Below are 25,819 nucleotides of genomic sequence, written 5' to 3'. Positions count from 1 at the left end.
GGAAGTAGGTGTTACAAACTGTTTGGCTTAGCTGGAAAACTGACTAAAAGCAGTACTTCAGTCTGTATTAAGATGAGATTTAGTAGATTGCATATTTAACCACTTCTGGACCGCCTGCCGTCATTATACGGCGGTACTTTAAAGAGGAATATCGTTGTTATGGCAGCTAGCTAGCTGCCCCGGTATCCTCTTCTTCAGCGGGCGGTCTGCTTTCAGATAAAAGTGGTCTCGCCGTAAGATCACTTTTATCGGCGGCGAGAAAGGGTCCCCTCCCACCGTGCTCTGGTGCCCTCCGCCACTGCCGGTGACTCCGGTGAACGTATCCTGTGTCCTCTGTGGTATAGAGCTGAGTGAGGCGAATATGGCCCCCTCCTGTCTCCATACCAATGCAGGACGGAAGAGATGTCAAAATGTCACTTCCGCCCATAGCTCTTAGCAACATTTACATTTTTTTAAAAACTATATTTTTTATTGCATTCTAGTGTAAATATGAGATATGAGGTCTTTTTGACCCCAGATCTCATATTTAAGAGGACCTGTCATGCTTTTTTTCTATTACAATGGATGCTTACATTCCTTGTAATAGGAATAAAAGTGACACTTTTTTTTTTTTAAAGAACAATGTAAAAATGAAAAATAAAAGGTAAAATAAATAAGGAAAAAAAGCATTTTTAAAAGTGCCCTGTCCCGCCGAGCTCGCGTACAGAAGTGAACGCATACGTGAGTAGCGCCCGCATATGAAAACAGTGTTCAAACCACACATGTGAGGTATCACTGCGATCGGTAGAGCGAGAGCAATAATTCTAGCCCTAGACCTCCTCTGTAACTCAAAACATGAAACCTGTAGAATTTTTTAAACGTTGCATATGGAGAGTTTGTCGCCATTCCACGAGCGGGCGCAACTTCGAAGCATGACATGTTGGGTATCAATTTACTCGGCATAACATCATCTTTCACAATATAAAAAAAATTGGGCTAACTTTACTGGTGTCTTATTTTTTAATACAAAAAAGTGTATTTTTTTTTTAAAGTGCGCTTGTAAGACCGCTGCGCAAATATGGTGTGACAAAGTATTGCAACAACCGCAATTTTATTCTCTAGGGTGTTCTCTAGGATGTTAGAAAAAAAAAAAAAAAAGAAAAAAAATATATATATAAATGTTTGGTGGTTCTATATAATTTTCTAGCAAAAAAAAAAAAATATTTTAACTTGTAAACAACAAAGTTGAAAAATAGGCCCGGTCTTAAAGTGGTTAAGCATATTTGTGGAATCAGTTAAAAATAGCAATGAGAAAAATAGGAAAGGGAACTAGTGCTTTTATTAGCAATGGCTGGTGAATCAGTCAGATTCCGAATGAGTCAAACGAATGTTTGTTTTTTTGGTTATATTTGTTATTAGGGCACTGTGAACAAAGCTAGTCAAATTAACTCTAGAGCAAAGTTTTGGGTTTGAGCAAACACGGCTATAACCACAACACATGAGACGGCTCCTAGCAATCAGCCTGCTATTCAGCTACTTTTCTTTCCCGTAAACTCATTATCGGTGTTGGCACACTCTTCTTCTACATTTCCAGACCACAATGACTGCCAATGCGGAGACATAAAATACACATTATTCCGAATATCAAACACTCTTTAGGTTTAGCAAACAAAAAACAACGACTCCTGCGCACAGGTGGATCACCATATGGAGATGCGTCAACACAGGCCTTGCTGCCCTCAAGGATGGGGAATCCTAGTACAAACCGAAATAAAAGAAAAACAGGGGCGCACCAGCCTTGTGTATTAACTTTTTTTTAAAAAAAATTTATTAAAATGATTAAAAGAAGCAACTCACAAGCAATAGGTGGAAGAGGCACAATACGAAGTGTACCGACAGCCAGCATGCGACTTTAAGATGAGCGATGCCTTCCAAAGATCGTGGAGAGATGCATACACATCACAATCATCTAACGCGTTTCGAAGGGAGAGTCCCTTCTTCGTCAGAGCTATGCAATCATTGGCTGGTGCGCCCCTGTTTTTCTTTTATTACTCTTTAGGTTTATTCGCCTGATGGTGATGAAGAATATCTAGAACAATTTTTCAACTCTCCCCACATTGGGTGGAAAAGCATAAGGACTATGCTAAAAATATGTTGCATATAAATTTTGTGATATTTTTCAAATCAGCACAAGGGACAGTACTTACATTCAATGCAATGTGTCCCTTGTGCTGTTGGCTGTTAAAATTTGAAGTCCACTGGCCCTCCCCTTACCACCGCACCTGCAATCTTCCTATATTGCAGGGGTTAATAGAGCTGCTGGACATCAAGAGTGTCCTTTCCACCTCCGTTCATATCAGTTGTACCATAGCTTCCATCAAAGAAAGGTTCTGTATAATTAGAGGACGGGCGGATGAATAAAAGGTCCACTTCTTCCATTCACAGACTGCTTCTCATTGATTGAACCCTTGTACTGGTTCTATGAATGGAGGAGGGGAGGGGTGGAAAGGGCAGACATAGTTGCCACTCTTGACAGGTACCTGTGACATGTACAGCAGCTCTACTAACCCCCACAAACCTCAGATTACCTCTAAAGGGTTATATGGGGGGGAGGGGAGAAGACTTTGGATTTCAACAAAAGACCAGCCAGCAGCACATGGGACACTTTACATTGGATATAAGTAACATCCCTTGGCTTAACCTTAGCAGAGAAATGTTAGGTCACCAACTTGGCTTGGAAAAATCTCAATTTTCTGTGGCTCTACCTTTAAAACTAAAGCATTGTACACATGATCGGATTTTCCTCTGACAAAACCTCTGACTTTTGTTTGCAGGCGTGTGCCTGGATTTTGTCTTGCATACAAACGGCAAGGAATTGTCGGCCAACAAACACGAACGTAGTGACATACTACGTGGTTTTTCAGCTCTTTCATGCCACCCTTTTGGCTCCTTCTGCTAATTTCGTGTTAGTAGAAGTTTGATGAGTGTTGATTCGCGCTTTTCAGTTTGCGCTTTTCATTTCATGGTTTTCAGTTCGTTTCTGACCGGCCATTCGTCAACCAGCCATGTTGCGGAATCGGAGCAGATAACGTGTTATTTATTATTGGCCTTGGAGTTATTGCTTTGACCCAAGTCCAGTCCAGGAACAGGAGGAGGAGGATTTCTTGGACCAAAAATTGGTTGCCTTATTAATCGTGACCAATTATGTCATATGCCTTTGCTGCGGGAGCTCCAGGAGAATAATCCAGATGATTTTCAGAATTATCTCCAGATGACTGACCCCTGCTTTCACCAACTCTTGGCATTGTTGACCCCCTATATTAAGAAGCAGGACACATGCATGAGACTTTTTTATTTTTTGGTTGAATAATAATGATTTGATTTGGTATATTTTCTATATTTTTGGATGCATAGAATGCACTTTTTGGTTAAGTTCTATTGGCAGATAGCATGTCTAATTTTATTTGTTTTCTTTTTTAATGCACAAAAAAAAAAAAATTGTGGAGAATAATACTTGGCTATGTGTTTTACTTCAAATGACAGTTTGGGAGTAGGCAGTTATATTTAAAAAAATACAATGTAAAATTAACAAGGGACACCAACATAGTTCTATCTTTGATCTTAAAAACTACGGGATAATGGTGTTGTGGTAACTTGCCCAAAAAGAAAAAAAAAAGCATAATAATATTATTCTTGATATCACTAGAAAAAAAAACCTTGAAAATTTGTTTGCAATAACTCCATCAGTATCACCAGCAAATCAGCTTCATTATTATCCCATTAAAGAAGAAGCAAATTGTGCGCTACATTTGGAGATTTCATAATTTGCCGCGTCGAGAATGTTAATTCTCCATTACGAGCGCTAGTTTACAAGACCGACCGCTTCCGGCTCATCCTTGCTTCCGAGCATGCGTGTTTGTACTTTGGACTTTTGTTCAACGGACTTGTGTACACACGCTCGGAAAAGCCATCATTTGTCCGCGGAAAATGTTAAAACCTGCCATCCAACATTTGTCTGCGGAAAATCCGATAACAATTGTCCGATGGAGCGTACAAATGGTTGGATTTTCCTCCAACAGCCTGTCATCACACAATTCCCATCGGAAAATCCGATCGTGTGTACGCAGCTTAAGGGTTAGTAGGATACTTGTATAGATGATAACAATGCACCCCTCCGGCAAAACAAATGAAATGATCCTTTTTAAAACAAAGTGAAAGTGATACCAATGGCGGGTGTCCATTTTCCTCAAGTCCTGGTCAGTCTGCTGTGTTACAGAGACACTGGGGTTAATTTACTAAAGTCAAATAGATTGTTTACTTTGCAAGTGAAGTTGCATTTTGCCTGGGAATTTACCCCAAAGCGTAGTAAAGCTCTTCTGACTTCCATCATCCAATCATGTGCAATCAAAAAAGCATTTTTTTTTAATATTATTAATTATTATTTATATTTTACTTGCAATGTGAAATTTTACCACATTCACTAAGATCTAGGGAAAATTCCCACGCATAGTGCAACTACCCTTGACACTTGAACTGCCTATTTGCCTTTAGTAAATTAACACCAGTGTCTGCTGGTACCCACCAGTATCAGCAGATTCCTGCAGGAGTACATATAGCAGGGATATGCAATTAGCAGACCTCCAGCTGTTGCAAAACTACAAGTCCCATGAGGTATAGCAAGACTCTGACAGCCACAAGCATGACACCCAGAGGAAGAGGCATGATGGGACTTGTAGTTTTGCAACAGCTGGAGGTCTGCTAATTGCAGATCCCTGATATACAGTGTCAAATGGTGTTGGAGCTTACCCAGGGCGATAACGTGACTGCCCACACATGTAACAATGTGCTGCTCACCCCTAAATGCTGTAACATGGTGGGGGTCACATGCACATTTCCCATACCCCAAAAGCCTATTCTATTATAGCAAGGAACTGAGGACTTCTGAAATGAAAGCTTGCTCTGTATTGGATATAGGTCACCTTTGGTAATATGAAACAACAATGGCTTCTGAAATATGAATTATATGTCTTCGATAATTCTGCTATCTAGCACAAGTTAATATATTGTTTTTTTTTTTACCCACTAGGAGCTGAAGATCTGTACTCTTATCTGGCCTACGATTGCAGAAGAAATCTCATGGGACATTTCATTTATTCTTCTGGATTTTCTGATCCCTGGTTTGAGCATTGTTGTCAGCTATACCAAGATCTATAAGGTACTTAGTCATAAAGTGTCCATCGTGTTCTTTTACTGTTTCTGGAGGCTTGAGTGTGACAACTTTACTATTCCATATATTGCTAAACAATATAAAGGACTTCTAAGGCCTGATTCACACCTATGCATTTTTAGTGCTTTTTTCATTTTGCAGATTTGCACTACAGTCCTTTTAACATGGTTTCCTATGGAACACGTTCTGTAGTGCAAATCTCCAAAATGCAAAAAGCACTAAAAATGCATAGGTGTGAATCAGGCCTAACACTACACTCCTGTGCTCTACAATTCCCTTCATTAAATGCACCTGAGGAAGTTCATTTCCACCCTCTTCCCCTCTGATTGTTCCGCACACCTGTTAGCCGATTGGTAGACATACTGAGGAGATGAAGCAATGTTTATATGTTCACCATTCTACTTCAGAAGAGTGATACACCCACCTATGGCATTACATTGACTCTATATTGAATGCTGACACTTGTAGAGCACAGGAGAGTACTTCCTATGTACTCATGCCTCCAAAGAATCCTTAAGCCGGCCATAGACGGCTACTGGTTGCAGTAAAGAAATTTGCACCATTCCCCCATCAACACAGTCAATGCAGCAAGGGGAATCCCTCCCACCAAGCCATTGTGTTCTCCAGGCGGTGGGGGAAGCCATCCCCTCTGGGAGAAGACAGTAATTATTGCTAGGGGCTATAACAGCCGCTTCCATTAATTGCATGTAAAATCCATCAGGCTGGTTGTACCCATTTTGTGCAATCAACTTGGAAACATTCAGCCTGCACATACATGGATCAAATCTCGGCCGGTTCAGCAGGAATTTGATCTGTGGCCAGCTTTAGTGGCAATGTAAGCAGCCACCGTTTTTTTTTTTTTTTCTTTTAACCACTTGACCTTCAGAAGATTTACCCCCCTTCATGACCAGGCCATTTTTTGCGATACAGCACTGCCTTACTTTAACTGACAATTACACAGTCATGCAACGCTGTATAAATATTTTAATTTTTTTCCCACAAAGACTACTTTCGCACTGAGGGCGTTTTAGCGCTAAAAATAGCGCCTGTAAACCATCTGAAAACCGTCTCCCACGCCACCCCAGTGTGAAACTCTGAGTGCTTTCACACTGGGGCGGTGTGCTTGCGGGACGTTACAAAAAGCCCTGCAAGCAGCATCTTTGGGGTGGTTTCGGATCTCTGTATACAGCGCTCCAAAACTGCCCCTGCCCATTGAAATGCATGGGCAGCACTTCGGAATCGCCACAACACAGGCAGTTTTAACCTCTTCTTTGGCCTCTTCTTTGCGGGGGGGTCAAAAGCGCCCCGCTAGCAGCCGAAAAGCAATGTTAAAACAACGGTAAATGGCCACTAAAATGTGCAGCGCTTTACTGCTGACGCGCCGCGGCCCCAGTGTGAAAGTAGCCAAGTAGAGCTTTCTTTTGTTGGTATGTGATCACCTCTGCAGTTTTTATTTTTTGTGCTATAAACTTAAAAAAGACCGATTTTGAAAAAAAAAACAATATATTTTTTACTTTCTGCATATCTACATATCTAATAAAAGAATTTAAAAAATCTAATGTCTTCATAAATTTAAGCCAATATGTATTCTGCTACATATTTTTGGTAAAAAAAATCCCAATAAGCGTATATTGATTGGTTTGCACAAAAGTTATAACTAGTATTACTAGTAATAGCGGCAATCAGTGACAATATATTGACTTTCTATTGCGGCAGACAGTCGGACACTGACACTTTTTGGAAACAAGTGACACTAATACAGTGATCAGTTCTAAAAATATGCACTGTCACTGTACTAATGGCACTAGCTAGGAAGGGGTCAAACACCTAGATAGTCAAAGGGTTAAATGTGTGCCTAACCAGTGTTTTGGTGTACTGTGTGTGCTGCTTTTACCCAGGGAAGTCATGGATTTTATTCCCTGTTTTGCGGGGAAAGAAAATCCATTACTTCCCTGCTGACAGCGGTCATTCACTGGCTGGCACCCGCTGATCGGTATCTGCTGTGTATAATCACAGCACAGCCAGGTCGCCAGCGGTTCGTGCACCCCCTACCTGGAAGTCCTGGAGTCTCTAGCACATTCTTTGGATAAAGAATCCTCTCATCACTGACTATGGTTCATATGCCTCAGTCAGTTTATTTGCAGTAATGCTTATGTCCCTCAAGCACCAGGATTAGAACTCACATATAGAGAGGTAGAAAGCTTCTCGTCTCCAGTCCTCCACTTATAAGTGGAGGCTGGGGCTCTAACACACTCTTTAACTGCTTCGCGTCCACCATATTGTCAAATTACGGGCGGGAGCACTCTTGTTCTGGGAGGACAATATATGACGTCCTCCCACTCTCGGCGTGCTTGCGTGCCCGGAGGGGAGCGCAGGGTGGCAATCGGTGGTGCATTCTGTCCCTGGGACATAACTCACTACTGATCCCGGTAAAGAGCCGATGACAAGGCTCTTTACCCATGTGGTCGGCTGTGTCCAATCACAGCTGATCACATGTAAACAAGGAAATGGTTATTGGCATTCCTCTCCTCACGCTGACAGTGAGAGACCATCAGTGCTGTATGTCAGTGCCGTCTATCAGTGCTGCATATCAGTGCCCTCTATCAGTGCCCATCAGTGCTGCATATCAGTGCCCTCTATCAGTGCCCATCAGTGCTGCATATTAGTGCCTCCTCATCAGTGTAGCCTCATTAGCGCAGATCAGTGAAGGAGAAAAATTACTTATTTACAAAATTTTATAACAGAAACTAAGAAAAACTTCTTTTTTTTTTCATTTAAAAAAATAAAAAAACCCAGTGGTGATTAAATACCACCAAAAGAAAGCTCCATCTGTCTAAAAAAAATGATAAAAATGTAATTTGGGTACAGTGTTACATGATGTATTTGTCATTCAAAGTGTAACAGCGCTGAAAATTGGCCTGGGCAGGAAGGGGATGAAAGTGCCCGGTAGGCAAGTGGTTAAATAAAGCGTTTCATCACTGTCTGTGGCTCATATGTTCTGGTCAGTATATTTATATCTGCAAAATAACTCACAAAACTGTACATCAGTATTGCAGAGGCAAAAACACAAATGGCTGAGGCTCTGACACATTCTTTGGAAAAAGAGCTTCCCATCACTGACTGTGGCCCATATATGTTCCCTTTCAGTTTCCTTTCAGGGGTTTACCACATTTCATCACTGTGTACTCAAGAAGTTCTAATCTAAAGCAGTGGTTCCCAACCTTTTTGGCACCGGGGTCCGGGTAGATGAAACAAAATTATGATAAGGCCCGGGGAGCGTTGATACGGTTTTACACTGGCAATTTGAAGCGCATTATTTCATTGTATTATAAAATGAAATAGTTCAAATCACCATAATGCAGAATCAGAGGGAGCCCTGAGTGTGTCACTTGCCTAGCCTGCCACCAGATGCGGATTGTAGTCTGCCACCAGATGCGGATTGTAGTCTGCCACCAAATGTGGATTGTAGTCTGCCACCAGATGCGGATGGTAGTCTGCCACCAGATGCGGATGGTAGTCTGCCACCAGATGCGGATGGTAGTCTGCCACCAGATGCGGATGGTAGTCTGCCACCAGATGCGGATGGTAGTCTGCCACCAGATGCGGATGGTAGTCTGCCACCAGATGCGGATGGTAGTCTGCCACCAGATGCGGATGGTCGTCTGCCACCAGATGCGGATGGTAGTCTGCCACCAGATGCGGATGGTAGTCTGCCACCAGATGCGGATGGTAGTCTGCCACCAGATGCGGATGGTAGTCTGCCACCAGATGCGGATGGTAGTCTGCCACCAGATGCGGATTGTAGTCTGCCACCAGATGCGGATTGTAGTCTGCCACCAGATGCGGTTGGTAGTCTGCTACCAGATGCGGATTGTTACTTTCCACCGTCACCTGCCACCAGATGTGGATTGTTACTTTCCACCGTCACCTGCCACCAGGTACAGATTGTCACTTGCCACGTTGCCTGCCACCAGATGCGGATTGCCTGTGACCAAAAATACCAGATGCAGCTTGTCACTTTTTAAATGTAAAGGCAATTCGGTTGCAGGCAACAGTGGTAGCAGAGAAAGAGGCTTCTGGCGGTCTCTCCCCAGTGTTACAGGCGTCCAAGGGTGAACTGACACATGTGCATTGGCTGGGCCCCAGAGTGAGGGTGAGCAGTGAGAGATAATGCCATCTCTCTGCTTGCACGTGGCTGCAGATAACAGAGCAGCCTTTGCGGCTGTGAGGGTGGAACTGCTGTGATGCGGTGCTGGTGAGCAAGCGAGCAGAGAGATGCCAAACCTGTGACAGAGCATAGTTTGCGGCTCGGGCCCAGTGATTGGGGTCCCCGGATCTAAAGAGTGTATTGTCTTTATGCCTCTGCAACACTAATGTACAGCTTTGTGAGTTAAGTGCAGAGACACAATTGGAGGAAAGATTGCAAAGACAAGTAGAGAATCACAAGGAATCAATCAAAATAAAAAAAAAAAAACACAAAAAATTCATCCGAGATTCTCAGAACTTCTCCAATGGCAGAGTCTATACCTGGTCTCAAAACACTGGTTTTCACACTGACACTGCAGCCTGCTCAGATACTTTTAGAGAGTTCTGAGCAGGAAGATGGACGTGATAAACAGATGACTTCAGTGCATATAGAAGAGAACTGAGATGGGTCCCTGTGAGAGGATGAGGAAGGAGAGGGAGAGCAGGGAATAACTCTAGAGGGAATCAGAATGTTTTTTTAGAGATGCCAAAACACGCGTTGTAGACCACGAGAAATGTGGTTACACGGGGTCCGGGAGGGGCATGAAATAACAACAACATATCTCATAGAGGAAGGGAGTATTCAGGAGGCAAACACTGATCTCCAAATTTTCAATTAATCTCGAGTAAATCTGCCTAAAGTCTATATTGCTGCCCTTAAAAGTTGATGGTCCTTTGTCCTCTCACATAACTTTGATCTTGTTGGAGTGGACCAAGGATATACTCCTCTTTGCTAGAAAGTTAGCCTTAAGGAAAGAATATAAGGACAAACAATATAGTCAACTGCTATTTTACATTTCCCAAAGAGATAGAGGGACTGAGGCTTCTTGAATCCCTGCAAAATGAAAGTGAAGGAGGGGATGCAGAGATTATAGGACTATTTACCAGGGTCCCCTGATTCCTTCTGTATTGAATTGTTTTGTAACTATACTGTCTGCCCTCATGTTGTAAAATGCTGCAAAAACTGTTGGCACTATATAAACCCTGTATAATAATAATAATTTACCACACTCAAAACAAGAAACTGTTATCCCCCCAACTTTTCCCCACGGGAGTTATATGCAGCTATTTGTCAAGTTGGTTGAGCATGAACTGAACAGTCTATGGAAAAAGTTGCAGGGTAAGAAACAGACAAAGAACAGAAGCTTCAATCTGACATGTTTATGAATTCCTGGAGGAATTGAGAAACAATAAAGAACTCATAATCAAGTCAGCACATAAGGGTGGAAATATTGTATTATTGGACAGATCCTTCTATGTTATGGCAGGAACCCAATGAGAAAACTGAGAGGTTTGTGGAACATCTAAATATGAATGACATAGGGATGTTTTTCACAAGTGAAATAGAAAAAGAGTATTAACTTCTCGGATCTGAAAATCATGTGGGGTACTGATGGTGCCATCTGGAACCACCATATATCATATACCCACCTCCATCCTACTCCACTGGGATAGTCACCATTGCACTTCTCTCAAAAAAGGCATAACATCAGGTCAGTTCATGAGGGCAGATAGAAACTGTTCTACAGATGATGCCTTCAGGACAGAAAGTACAGTTATTTGTGAGATTTAAGAGGAGAGACTACAACTGGAGTGATCTCAAAAGAACCTTTGATAAAGTGAATGACACCCCAAGAGAATCCCTCTTGGTCCCCAAAAGGAAATGAGAAGATGAAGTAGGAGGTACACACATAACAGGCACCTACTCCAGACAATCCGGTCAGATTTATAATATCATCAGGAGATACTGGCATGTCCTCTTGGATGATAGGGATTTATCTGGTGTACTTCCCAAGATTCCCTTGATCACATAGAAGGAGGAGAAATCTGAAGGATCTATTGGTACATAGTCATTTTGAAAGGAAGTCTCAGCTACTGGCTGCCCCAACATCACTACTTGAAAGACCTCAGGGCAGTTTTAAGTGTGGACACTGTAAAGCATGCACATATATCCCAGCAGTTAGGGAATTTATTACCCTTATGCCCCATACACACGGTCGGACATTGATCGGACATTCCGACAACAAAATCCATGGATTTTTTCCGACGGATGTTGGCTCAAACTTGTCTTGCATACACACAAAGTTGTCGGAAAATCCGATCGTTCTGAACGTGGTGACGTAAAACACATACATCGGGTCTATAAACGGGGCAGTAGCCAATAGCTTTCATCTCTTAATTTATTCTGAGCATGCCTGGCACTTTGTGCGTCGGATTTGTGTACACACGATCGGAATTTCCGACAACAGATTTTGTTGTCGTAAAATTTTATAGCAAGCTCTCAAACTTTGTGTGTCGGAAATTCCGATGGAAAATGTGTGATGGAGCCTACACACGGTCGAATTTTCCGACAACAAGGTCCTATTTCACTACGCAACAAGAATCACTTAATTACATATGCCCTAGTCACAATTATATTTATTTATCCACCAGCGCGAAGGAAATTTTTTAATAATTCACCTTTTGAAAGGTCCTATCACATATTTTGCGTCGGAAAATCCGACCGTGTGTACGGGGCATAAGAATGTTGAGATTGTTAAGATTTCATTGTTTTACAATTGTAGTTCAGAAGGGTTATTTGTAAGTGTTCATGCCCGTTGTTATATGTGGGGAAAACTATTCACCAGTTTAGGTGTTATGTACTGGAGCATGTCAATGGTGTGACATTAAAGAATGACAGGCCGATTTCCAAACACATGTGGCATAAACATAATGGCAAAGCTGGTTGTCTGAAGTCCTGGATCATCCAACAGGTCCACTTAGGACAGAGAAAAGGTGATCTAGACAAAAAAATTACTTAAGGCAGGTGCACAATGGATATTTTGCCTCAGATCACGTACACCGTGGGGTTTCAATGAGGGGTTAACTTACCTTCTGTTTGTGTATGATTAGATCTTTGACTTGCATCCTTAACCTATAATGGAAACAGATATACTGTGTGGCATATTTTGGGGCAGGACAGGCAAAAGTGTGACTGATTATTGTAAGTTGACATTAGTCTGAACCTTCATGAACTGGAGGATCTGAGTGTACAAATCCAAGTTTAGATGATTCTCAGTATTCTTCCGACAGTGTGAAAATTATAGGATATTTCACATAGTTCCTGGTAGACAGCCTTCTCCTTTTTGTCCACAAGATGGCAAAGTCTCGGCAGTTATCATACAGGAAGGGGCGGGCATAGTAGCCAGCTTTGGCTACAAATAGAGGAGAAAGTGGGCTTGGCCACCATTTTGCTGTTCGACCATGTGGTGATGGCACACATGCCACTGAATTATTTTATATCACTTTGCGGCACCCCAACAAAGCTCTCCCTTTTGAGAGCAAAACATTTTGGGCTTTTTTTTTTTTTTTAGATTTATCACTGGTATGATTTTAGTGTTTTGAGTGGATGACTGGGGACTCTTTATGCCTCTTTATATGTGAGCTCTAATTTGGTGCTTGTGGGAAGAATTAGTGCTAATTTGGGCAGCGGTTGGGCCAGGTGACGTGTTGGGCTTTAGGAAGCTAGTTAAGCCCTTCAGTACTCTATGCTCTTTAGAATAGAGTCAAAGCCCTTATTGAGTACACAGGGGTGAAATGTGGTGACCTCCTTTGTGTTCATGTCTCTACAATACAGATGTATAGCTTTGTGAGTTAATTTGCAGAGATATACATATACTGACCAAAACATATGAGCCACAGAGCGTGGAGGACTGGAGACACTTTATGCCTCTCTATAAGTGAGCTCTAATCTGGTGCTTGAGAGAAGTAAGCATTAGTGCAAATAAACTGACTGGGACATATGAACCATAGTCAGGTATGGGAGGCTTTATCTAAAGTGTGTTAGAGCCCCAGCCACTGTTTTTGCCTTCGCAACACTAATGTACAGCTTTGTGAATTAATTCGCAGAGACATAAATAACCTACCAGAATGATGAGCTACAGTCAGGGACGAGAGACTTCATTTTTAAAGAGTGTTAGACCCCCAGCCTCCACGTATAAGTATTAAACACACACACTTTCTGTTGGATAACGCCCTTTTTTAAGTATACTCTAATAAAAGTTGGGTTTTCACCCTGTGGCCTTATATTTGGTGCATGCGCACCTGCGTGTTTTTTTGAAATCTTTTTACAACAACTTTGTTAGGCACACCACCGCAAAATTTTAGTTTGAAAAAAAAACATTTAGCCAGTTCACACCAGATGCCCTTTTTTTCTGCACAAAATGCGAGCACAGTGTTTTCCATGTATTCCAATGGCTCTAGTTCACACCATGCACTCATTTTCTGGTCAGTTTCTACACCGAAAACTGACTGCATAGTGTGAACTAGAGCCGTTGAAATACATGGAAAACTCTGTGCATGCATTTTGTGCAGAAAAAAAGCGCACGGAACTGCATCTGGTGTGAAATGGCCCTTAAAGAGGAACTTCAAGCCTGGTATTTGTTGACTGAAGTGCAGTTGCTCCCAACCCCCCTTTTCTGGGTGCTGCCATTATGCTGCATGTGCAGATAATCCGAAGGGCTCTGCCCACATGTCAGGTCCTGACAGAGCCCTCTGGCACATCTGCACATGTGAAGGGTATTTACCGTGCATGTGCAAAGATGGCAATGTTTTGGAACTTCTGTAATAACTGTCTTTGCTCATGTATGCATATGTGCAGGACGAAGCCACATGTGGACAGATGTGCCACGGGACTCTCAGGACCCGAAGTCCTCTGGTACATCTGCACACCGCGAGTTATGCAGAAGTGCTGCTTTGCGGCACAATAAATACATTTTAAAAATCTATCCGGTTGGAGGAGGCAGGGCAAGGTGAGAATAATAAACGGTCGACACCAAACAAAACCCCTCTCCGAATTCACTCTTTGTAAACAGCCATAACAATAATTAGGTTGCCCTAGGCCAGTGATGGCAAACCTTGGCACCTCAGATGTTTTGGAACTACATTTCCCATGATGCTCATGCACTCTCCAGTGTAGTAGAGCATCATGGGAAATGTAGATCCAAAACATCTGGGGTGCCAAGGTTTGCCATCACTGCCCTAGGCACTTGCAGCTCCCAATAATCCATGGGTCCACTGAAAAGACAAAAAAAAGGAAAATGCTAACCCTAACCTATTATTTTGGCTAGACAGAAAGATAAAATACATTGCACTCACTTTTGGCAAGAAATACACTGACATATAATTATTGCATGTGATCCAGATGGAAAGTGCTCTCCATAGTCTAATTCGCAATCCACTTGTACAAGCCTACAGAGAAGCTGGCTAGTGAGATGAGGCTGGCAATTCTGCATCTTTGCCCCCACTGTAAAGCCGGTAACTGGCAGTATGCAGGATCAGCACTAGTTTACATTCACAGGCAATTAGGGAGAAGGCTGATGGTAGCAGGCTGCTGGATGAATCAGGCTACACTGATAGCTGTGTGAGGCTTATGGAGGTAACCATTGCGTGAAAGCAGCACCAGCCACTATGGAGTGTATCTGGTGGTGTAGGCTGTCATGACAATGCGTTTTGGGGGCACGTCCCTCCTTTCTCAAATCTATAGCATGACAAAAGAGAACAGTATATACACACAATGTACTATTAGCAACTTTGTAGTACATATTGCCACCATAGCTCTATAACACTAGTTGTGCAATATGCATACGTCCCAACATTTTGAGATGGAAATGGACACCTACTAGCAAACGTATGTAGGCATAGGACACACCCCCCTGTCACACCCCCTTAAAGGAGAATTAACCAAAAAAAGGTTAATTAAATCAACAAGTGCTTCTTTTTACCAATACTATTCCTTTTATATTTGCTTTTAAAATTTACAAATGCAGCAATTTAGAAATTGGATGAAAGGTTTAGCACTGGGAAACACTTTTTGAAAGATAAAAAGTACATTTTATATACAATATATAGATCAGACCAAAATGAGGGACAAATGAGGAGGAAAGAGGGCCATTGTTCCAAATCAGGGACAGTCCCTCGAAATCAGGAACAGTTGGGAGCTATGCAAATATGAGTGTCATAATGAAAATAACTTGAATACTATAATAAAATAAATATATATTCTGTGTACAGCTACCCAGTAAGTTAATCACTCATGAACATGTGTCCATATTAACAGATCTTTACATGACACTATGGCTCCTGTAAGGGATAATATATGAAATTATTATAAAAAATATATATAAATCTGATATAGTGTAGATCAATGTGTCTCAACTCCAGCCCATAAGTACCCCCAACAGGTCATGTTTTAAGGCTTTCCATTATTTTGCACAGGGGATTTGATCAGTTTCACTGCCTTATGCCGCGTACACACAGCCGGATGGGAGCTTTCGACCGGCCATTCCGACCGTGTGTATGCCCCATCTGACTTTTTCTGTCGGCATTTCCAACGGACTTAGATATAGAACATATTCTAAATATCTCTGTATGAAATGCCGACGGAGGTTAGACTGTTCGCAAGTCAGGCCATGTGTACAGGGCATTAGTAATTACCACAGCCGTTTCATATGAGGGAAATCCTGAAAACATGACCTGTTGGGGGGTACTTGAGGACTGGAGTTGAGAAACATTGCTGTAGATCAGTGTTTCTCAACTCCAGCCCTCAAGGCGCCCCAACAGGTCATATTTTCAGCATTTTCCTCAGATGAAACTGCTATGGTAATTACTAAGGCAGTAAAACTGATCAAATCACCTGTGCAAAATGGGAAGCCGGATGCCTTGAGTTGAGAAACACTGCTGTAGATGATAAAAACGGAGAAAAAAAATACATGCACACTACTGTGCAAAAGTTTTAGGCAGGTGTGAAAAAATGCTGTAAATTAAAAGCTTTCTAGGTTTTTACCAAAAAAAAAAAATAATAATAATAATTTTTTTTAAATGTGAACTTATTCTTTAAGAGCCCTTTGCAGGATACTAATTTCACTGTCTGAGAGTGATTACATTTAATATTTTTATGGTAGAAGTGGTGGATCCTGCTTTCCTCTTTTTGTGTGATTTACGCCTCCCTCCTCGGAATGCTCTATATCTGCCTGTTTTCTTTTTTGGGAGGAGAGTGGCTAAAAAAAAAAAACCTTTGTGCCATGGATGTATTCTTGTCAGAATCTGGGCATAGTGGAGTAGAAACAACATCAGAGTCCTCCAGCACTTGAAAAGAGTTGGAAGTGGTAACTGCGAATACACTATTGGTGCCCTCTGCCTCCGTGGACTTTGGATGAGGTAATACACTGTGCGGTGGTGATCTGATCAAAACATGAACAATGTTATCTCCTGCAGTACTCGGAGAAACAGAGGCATGAGCTGTGGGCACCTGTGAGGTAGGTGGATGCACCTTAGGGTCTGCTAGATTGTCATTAGTGTTCTGTCTCCTCCATGTATGTGAAGGATGGGGTCTAGTGGTTTCTTAATGTTTGTGCTCCCGACCTAATTTATTGTCATTGCAGTGTCTAGAATGGTCTCTTTTGGCATATTTGCTCCTGCACTAATGCCGCGTACACTCGAGCGGAATGTCCGTCAGAAAAAGTCCGATGGGAGCTTTTCATCATATATTCCGACCGGGTGTATGCCCCATCGGACTTTTTCCGTCGAAAATTCAGACGGACTTAGAGAACATGTTCTAATTTTTTCCAACGGAACTAATTACTATCGGGAAACCCGTCTGTATGGTGTTCCGACGTACCAAAAACGGCGCATGCTCTGAAGCAAGTACGAGACGGAAGCTATTGGCTACTGGCTATTGAACTTCCTTTTTCTAGTCCAGTCGTACGTGTGGTATGTTACCTCGTTCTGGACGGTCGGACTTTGGTGTGACCGTGTAGGCAAGACCGCTTGAGCGGAATTCTGTCGGAGAAACCTTTGGAGTTTATTCCATCGGCAAAAACGGTCGTGTGTACGCGGCATAAGGCTTACCAGTAGGTGGATTGGAATTATTCATGTTAGAAGGGGTCCACCAGAAGATATACTGAAGGATCTTTTCCACTTAAAGATGCGATCATTCTTATAGTCTGCAATATCTCCCTGGAAAACGTATTTTCTTTAGTGCTTAATACATTTTCTTTGAATTTTTTGTTACATATGGGAATACGTTTAACGCACCTTTGGAAACTGGGCACTTTCTTGTATTTCTCAAGTGTATATGTTAATTGTTGTAAAGTCTTAAAGTGGTTATGAAGCCTAAACACTTTTTACCTTTATGCATTACTTGAATTTAGATAAAAAATGTTTAGGCATTGGTATCCCCCTTCACCCCCTTACATTAGTATACCAGTCTCTTTTAATGCTCTTTCTATAGCTCTGCCCAGCTAGGCATGCTCCCAGATGGCACCCTCATTCCTAGGCTTCCACCATTATTCAGATCCGTGCACTCTCTCCAGCCCCTCAAAGCCTTAAGTACCCCTCTGCAGAGCGTGCAGAAGATCATGGGAGAAAGGGCAGCTATAGCTGTTCCTCCCATGCTCTGTACCAGTGGATCTCAAAAACAAAAGCAGAGAAGCGCCTCTAAGTGCAGTAAGACTTTGTATTTTAAAAGACTGCACTCAGAGGCGCTTCTCTGCTTTTGTTTTTGTCTGTGTATATTCAGAGTCTGCTAAACTCCACCAAGAAACCTGCCCTAGTGCCTTGGATAGTTTTTGGACTTATCATGGACTTATACCTTATAATTATACTGCTTGCATATTAGGTATTATGACCAAGCCTCTGCGCCTATAACCTCCTTTTCTTGTTTGTACCAGTGGTTCTCAACCCTGTCCTCAAGTACCCCCAACAGGCCAAGTTTTGGGAATTTCTCTTAGATAAAATAGCTGTCCAAAATACCAAGCCATTGGCTTGATTTAAAGCACCTGTGCAAGATAAAGGAAAACCTGCAAACATGGGGGTACTTGAGGACAGTGTTGAGAACCACTGCTCTGTACCACCTCACCTGGGACTTCAGCCCTACAAAGGGCCCTTTCGAACAATACTGCAGGAGACTACATCTTGACAGCTCTGGGGTATGTGGATCCCATGTCCCATCTTCCATGGGCTCCACCCACCTATGGCATTTAGGAGGACACTAACCACACCCATTACATCACTAGATGAGGGAATACTCTAAAACGGGCTAATCCTCAATTACTACGTTCCCTTTACCTCTGGGATCAGAGCCATCTAGTGGCAGGCAGGCTAACTGCAACATACTATTTAAAGGGGTTGTAAAGTTGTTTTTTTTTTTTTTTTTTTAAATAACAAACATGTTATACTTACCTTCACTGTGCAGCTCGTTCTGCACAGAGTGGCCCCGAACCTGGTCTTCTGGGGTCCCTCGGCGGCTGTTTCAGCTCCTCCCCGCAAGCATTTACCACCTTCATGCGAGCTCCCTCGCACGGTGGTGAGTGCTTGCGGGCGCGCTCCCGTGATACAGCTGGCGGCTATAGCCGCTCGCTGTATCACTCGGCCCCGCCCCCCGGCGCGCCGCGTCATCGGATGTGATTGACAGCAGCGCGAGCCAATGGCTGCGCTGCTTTCAATCCATCCACTGCAGCCAATCAGCGACCAGGCTGAGCTGCAATGAAGCTGACGAGGACGAGGAGCGAAGATTCGAGGCGTCAGGTAAGTAAAACGGGGGGGCTGGGGGCGGCGGTATTGTCAAAAGTTTTTTCACCTTAATGCATAGAATGCATTAAGGTGAAAAAATTTTTACCTTTACAACCCCTTTAACTGTCAAAAGTGTTTTACAGTGCTAAAACTTTCACCCAACTTCTAAATTATTGCATTTGTTAATTTCAAAAAACAGTTTAAAGGAATAGGGGTAAAAAAGTACTTGTGGGTTTCACCAATTATTGTTTTGTATATTCATTCTCCATATAATGACGGAGTAGCAGGGTGTGGCCTTTGCCTTTATACTTTTTGCTAATAGCTGTGTCTCTTTGGGGAATTTCCATTTAAGCTAAATTCACTCAAAATTATGACTTCAGATTCAGTGGACTTATCTATTTCTAATCTGCTTTGTACTTATTTTTACAGATAACACAGGACATAAGGCAGAGGATGATCAGCAGTACAGCATATTCTGAAAACCACCAAATCCGAGTCTCCCAGCGTGACTACAAACTTTTTCGAACCCTCTTCCTTCTGATGATCTCCTTCTTTGTCATGTGGACGCCTGTGTTCATCATCGTTCTGCTCCTTCTTATCCAGAACTTGGACAAAAACTTCCATCTCTCACCTACATGCTTCTTTTGGATTATTTTATTCACATTCTGTAACTCAATAGTCAACCCAATTCTGTACAACATGAACTTATTCCGGCAGAAATGGTGGCAAATTATATTCTGTTGCAGCTCAGAGGAAACCTTAGATACAGAGACCACAACCAGAAAGAATGAAAATCAAATTGGTTCAGCAGAGATAAAATAGCAAGATGTCAATTTCTGGTGGTGACAAATGTCAATTTGTTAACAATGAAGCTGTAACAGAACAACATGAAACCTCACTGTTGGCCATATTTTTTACTTTGCCAGAAGACCTTTTTTTGTCAGTTTTACAATGCTTTCCTTTTTTCAGTCACATAAAGTACAGCTTTACAAATAGTTGCATGATTACTAAGAGTGTAAAAGGGATGAACCGAAAGTATACCTATTGGCCAGTGATCCCACAGCCAATAGGAAGGTGCGAGAAAACCTGCAGATGAAAATGCCATGGATCACTGGAGATAATTGCAGAGGGTTCAACACCTTTTAGGCCTGCACTGTTTGCATGTTTTTTTTTCTGACAGGAGAAAAAATTTCAGCCTGAACCCTAACATTTAACACTTAAGTAAACTCTTAAAGCTTAACTTCAGCCTTACCTTCAGTCTTGCACAGTTGTGCAGGTTTGCCTTTGAACTGACATTGCTTACTCTGATTTTAGTGCACACTTTGAGCTGTCCTCTTGTTGGGACAAGAAAGCCCTGTGTGCCAGAGAGCTTAAAGGGATACACCTGTGGGTGGGGTGTACCATGGTGCGGCAGCAATAACACACACTCAGTCCAGGTGCAAATAATGAAGCTTCTATTGTAGTCAGTGAAAAACAGTTCACAACAAGCCCAGTGATAGGAAGCCCAAGCGGGAACACTCACGGATGACAGTAGCACCCAAGTAGCCCAAGTGGGAAGGCTTACAAGAAGAGTGGAGGATCCCTAAGCTTTTCCTACTCATCTGAAAACCTTTTACTACTGCTAATACTGTCCCTGACAGGTGACCAGTCCCTATGCTACCCACACGCTGAAAGCATGCCAAACCCAGGAGCCAGGGTCTTAAATAGACTTTGCCTGACCAAAGATGGCCAGCGTGAGCAGTCAGCATCCAACCAGATTTTTGCCCCAGTGATCCAGGAAACCATAGAGGAACATGGGATGTTCACCGGTCATATGAAGTGCAAAGAGACAATGATCTTCCCAGCTTAATGCCCGTTATGAAGGCTAACATGGAGAAGAAGGGAGGGGTCTATCTAAAGGATTAAACTAACTAGCCCCAACATAAAGGGGAACTGGGTTATACCATTAACAAATACGGAAATAACAAGTGCCAGTGACAATAAATTGGCACTAAATGTCATCATCAAGATGTTAACACATAATGAAATCCAATGCAACAGTAATGGATACAGCATGATAAGTGACTCTCCAAAAGCTTGGTGCAGGTATGTTTCTGCATAAAGCTGATAGAGATATTTCCACATTTCCAGGTGTGTCTAATACCTGTTCTCCGCTCCACATGCTGTGGTTCTTCCTGCCAACTTCCATGTCTTGTAGAGATGCATGAACTGCCAGGAGGAACCACAGTGTGAATGGGAGGAGCAGGTATTTAACAGACCTGGAAGTGTGGAATACTTCCTGCATCTGGGGAACCATTCCCAATATTGAGTTTGTAGTCACAACCAATTTTCACCTTGCATACAGCACTGTGGCCCTTCTCTTTTCCCTATGGACCTCAAAGTCTCAGGCCCACACAGCACAAACTACCATAAAAAAATGTTTGTAAATTTTTATAATTAAAAAATCAATTTTCACTTAATTCTTCTGCAGGGTTTTCTAAAACTGCCAAAAAAATGTATATCTTCCTCTTTGTAACCATGGTAACTGACGGCAATCTGTGCAATGTCAGCTTCACATATTTATTGGCCCGCCCTACTTTACTATCCTAAAATGTCTGTACATCTTTTAGTTTTGTTCTTCAAAACTTAAAGGGTAACTCCACTTTTGTGGGAAAAAATAAAATAAAAAATATATATATATGGCACAAACAATTGCCACACAAGACATATTGTAATTAAAAGTTATTAAAAATTACCTTTTCTTTTTTTGAAAAAAAAATGTGGGATATTTATTTTAGCAAAAAGTAAAAGATTGTGTTTTTTTTTAAATTCTCGCTCTTCTTTTGTTTATAGCGCAAAAAATAAAAACCGCAGCGGTGATCAAATACTACCAAAAACAAAGCTCTATTTGTGGGGAAAAAAAGGACGTCAATTTTGTTTGGGTACAACGTTGCACGACCGCGCAATTGTCAGTTAAAGCGACGCAGTGCCGTATCGTAAAAAATGGCCTGGTCATTGAGCAGCCAAATCTTCTGGGGCTGAAGTGGTTAACTACCCTAGCTTTCAAAGCGCTGTTGTAGTTCAAAAAAAAATTACAAGCCGACAGCCACAAAGGCTTTCGGGGCCTTGTAGTTTTCCATTCACAGATCGCTGTGAATGAGTGACGCGGCTACGTTTTTTAAAAATTTTGACAGCTAGCAGGGGGGGGGGGGGGGGGGGGTGATATTCTTTAATATTCCCCTTTACTCCTTCCCCGGCAGCCAAATAATAATTTATAGTATAGAAAACACTGCAGGAAGGTAACTTGATTTTTTCTGTGCTTTTACTTGCATTTTTTTTTTTTAGCTTTGGTGAAAGGGTTTTTGAAATGTTTCATCTGTAATTACATATACAGGGTATACTGTACATGCTGGCAGCCACGTTTGCTTATAACATATGGAGACTCTGTTTTCATAGCTCCCAACTGTCCCTGATTTCGAGGGACTGTCCCTGATTTGGAACAATGTCCCTCTGTCCCTCATTGCTCCTCATTTGTCTCTCATTTTGGTCTGATCCATATAGCTGTATATAAAATGCACCTTTTATCTATCAAAAAGTGTTTTCCAGCGCTAAACCTTTCATCTGATTTCTAAATTGCTGCATTTGTAAATTTCAAAAGCCAATCTAAAGGAATAGTAGTGGTAAAAAAAGCACCTATGGGTTTACCCAATCTCTTTTTTTTTTTTTGTACAATTCTCCTTTAAGGAGGTGTGGCAAGGGGTGTGTCCTATGCCTGCATAATTTTGCCGATAGGTGTCCCTCATTCACATCTCAAAAAGTTGGGAGGTATGTGTTTTGTTTGCTGTGCTACACCATGGATGTGCTTTACTGCTCCTTCTCATAATGCGCATCTATAGGTCCAGCTGACTCAATGGAAACAATGCACCCTGTGGTATAGACAGAAAAATGAGGAGCTGGTGTGAGATGGGTAGGTAATGTCTCAGTCCCAATTAGTGTGCAAACAAAGTCCCATAGGCTAAATATTTGTTTGCACCCCGTGATATGTGCTGCTGGGGGCAAGGCTTTAGGGTTAGCCTGTTGTTTAGCTGTGCATGAGCCAAATCCAGGTTTGCTTTAATCTGCAGTATTCAGATTGTACGAGGACTGGACCCTGCTTTACCTCGCAGATGATATTACCAATATACAGTGTAAACCAGATTTCCCTGAAATCCCCCTTTGCAATTCCATGAGTAGATCAATCACTTGTGAAAGAGGCCTTTTATTTAAATACTGAAGCCAGTTTCCTAGGTCTTGACAGCTGTAGAGGATACATCATATGTATCACAAAAAAAGGGACTGGCATTACAAGCAGCCAGCTATTTAATAAAAACAAGCCCAGATAGCAAGCAATTGTGCTGCAAGTTTGAAAATGACTTACTAAGCTATTGCTAGACTTGCCAGTCTTCCCAAGTTCATTGCACAATTTCAGCAAGTCCGCATTGCATGACTCCAGATCAACTTTCTTTGCAAACATTTTGCAAGTCTGCTGCAAGTTCTGGTTCAGTTATGTTGTGCAATAGTCCTCCCACCACAGGGGTCACTGTGGCTGAATTTTCATGCTGTAGACTTGCAGAGCTCTTACTGTAGACTCACCATTGCAACTTTACTTTTGCTAAAAACTTGCCACGCAAATTTACTACAAATTGGAAAAGTGTCAACTAGAAATTGTGCTTCAAGTGCTCTGCAAGTGTACATTTGCCATTGAAAATGTGCACTAAGTTAAAGTGGAACTTCAGTCACTTTTTCATATTTCTATCTATTAAATCTTCTGCCTTTGCTTTTTTAACTTTGGATAGTAACACATTTTTTTTCTGTCTTATAAAGCCCACTTTCTGTTTCTTGTCTGGAAAAAAGCCTAGACTTTTGACATCATGCACAGTTCTCTCTCACTCTCATGAGAGTTTGCCAGGAAGGGAGGGGGGATGAGTCATAAGAGGACCAATGAGAGCTGCAGAGCTGGAGGTGTGGCTCTGTGTGTCTGTGTAAATCAAGGAAGTGAACAGGCAGCAGCTTCAGCATCCCACAGTTTACCACTTCATTACCGGGCCATAGTCATATGACGGCCTGAGATGGGATCTCCCATCCTGGGTGGCCGTCATATGACGTCCTGGGATTCCCGGCCGTCTAGGGGGCGCGCGCCCGCGGCATTGCTCGGGACCCGGTGCGTGTGCCCGGCGGCCGCGATTGCCGCCGGGTACCCACGATTGCCTGTTAACCGGGCCGGACCGTGGATCTGTGTGTGTAAACACACAGATTCACGTCCTGTCAGATCAGAGGAGACCGATCTGTGTTCCCAGTACAGTGGAACACTGATCGGTCTCCTCCCTTGTGCGTCCCCTCCCCCTACAGTTAGAATCACTCCCTTAGGAAACATAATTAACCCCTTGTGTCCCCCTAGTGGTTAACCCCTTCCCTGCCTGTCACATTTATACAGTAATCAATGCAATTTTATAGCATTGATTGCTGTATAAATGACAATGGTCCCAAAAATGTGTCAAAAGTGTCCGATGTGTCGGCCATAATGTCGCAGTCACGAAAAAAAAAATCGCAGATCGCCGCTATTACTAGTAAAAAAAATAAATAAATACATTTTTTTTTAAAATGCCATAAATCTATCCCGTATTTTGTAGACGCTATAACTTTTGCGCAAACCAATCAATATATGATTTTTTTTACCAAATATATGTAGAAGAATACGCACCGGCCGAAACTGAGGAAAAAATGTGTTTTTTAAAAAAAAAAATTGGGATATTTATTATAGCAAAAAGTAAAAAATATTGTGTTTTTTTTAAAAAATTGTCGCTCTTCTTTTGTTTATAGCGCAAAAAATAAAAACCGCAGAGGTGATCAAATACCACCAAAAGAAACCTCTATTTGTGGGGAAAAGAGGACGTCAATTTTGTTTGGGTACAACGTCGCACAACCGCGCAATTGTTGTTTAAACTGCGACAGCGCTGAAAACTAAAAATTGGTCTGGGAAGGAAGGGGGTGAAAATGCCCTGTATTGAACCGGTTAAAATTATTTCAGCCAGACTCAGTGGAGGGAGATTTCTGCAGCATATTTGGCAAGTACAGAATCATAGTATATATAAAATAATATGCAAAGTGGTTGGAGGGAAGCTTCAGAATGGCAAAGATGTTTTTATTACAAATTATGTGAGCAGACTGCAGTTCTTCTTTAACAGACTTAAAGAGGAACTGACACAAATGTGCGGCAAGTTTTTCTTGCTATCTAGGAGGAAGTGGACTTAGGATTACGAAACGCGTTAAGGAGGTTTCATCAACTTGGGTGGGAACTTCTTTCAACTGTATTCCACTATCTGGTGGTTTCTAACTGTTCATTAATGAAAACTTTGTATAGAAAAAAAGTGGTTCATGTATATTTGAGTACAAAAGGAATAATTTTAATGGTATAGTGCAGTCAGGTTTTTTTTTTGTTTAATGTTTTTAGTAATTATGCCTGTTTAGGATGATATATCAATAAAAAGATATTTTTTTATATATGTATGTATTGGTGTGTACTTAAAAAGTTCCATAACTGTTCTTTTCTCTCTGTATATGTAATCGGATGTTGGTACTTGCTGTTGAGAATCAAATGATGGAACTTAAAACGTTTATTGATGTTTAAAGTGTGACAGTATGGCTCCTTCCATAGATAATGGGGAATTTAGTGCAGCCACAATGGGACAGGGTCTGTGTTTTTCCCAGAATCGCCAGGAGAATATCAAGCCGGAAAAAAAGATAAACCCACCACATCTAAGGACTGGTAAGCTGGAATATATTACATTTTGTGGTTTAGTT

At 41.9% G+C, this 25,819-nt stretch overlaps 1 protein-coding gene across 1 annotated transcript in view; it reads left to right on the top strand.

The window, feature by feature from the left end:
- The window catches only part of FFAR4 (free fatty acid receptor 4), a 46,350-nt gene extending 24,161 nt beyond the window's left edge, over nucleotides 1-22,189 (top strand). Inside the window, exons 2-3 of the mRNA XM_073596027.1 lie at nucleotides 5,066-5,194; nucleotides 19,430-22,189. Coding sequence (XP_073452128.1) covers nucleotides 5,066-5,194; nucleotides 19,430-19,822 — 522 coding nt within the window. The 3' untranslated portion in view covers nucleotides 19,823-22,189. The remainder of the gene's footprint in view (nucleotides 1-5,065; nucleotides 5,195-19,429) is intronic.
- The last annotated feature ends 3,630 nt before the right edge of the window (nucleotides 22,190-25,819 follow it).

The sequence above is a fragment of the Aquarana catesbeiana genome, linkage group LG08 (genome assembly GCF_042186555.1).
Source record: "Aquarana catesbeiana isolate 2022-GZ linkage group LG08, ASM4218655v1, whole genome shotgun sequence".
NCBI classification, from domain to species: domain Eukaryota; kingdom Metazoa; phylum Chordata; class Amphibia; order Anura; family Ranidae; genus Aquarana; species Aquarana catesbeiana.
The sequence above is the reverse complement of the archived record's forward strand: the minus strand, read 5'-3'. Positions and strand labels throughout refer to the sequence as shown.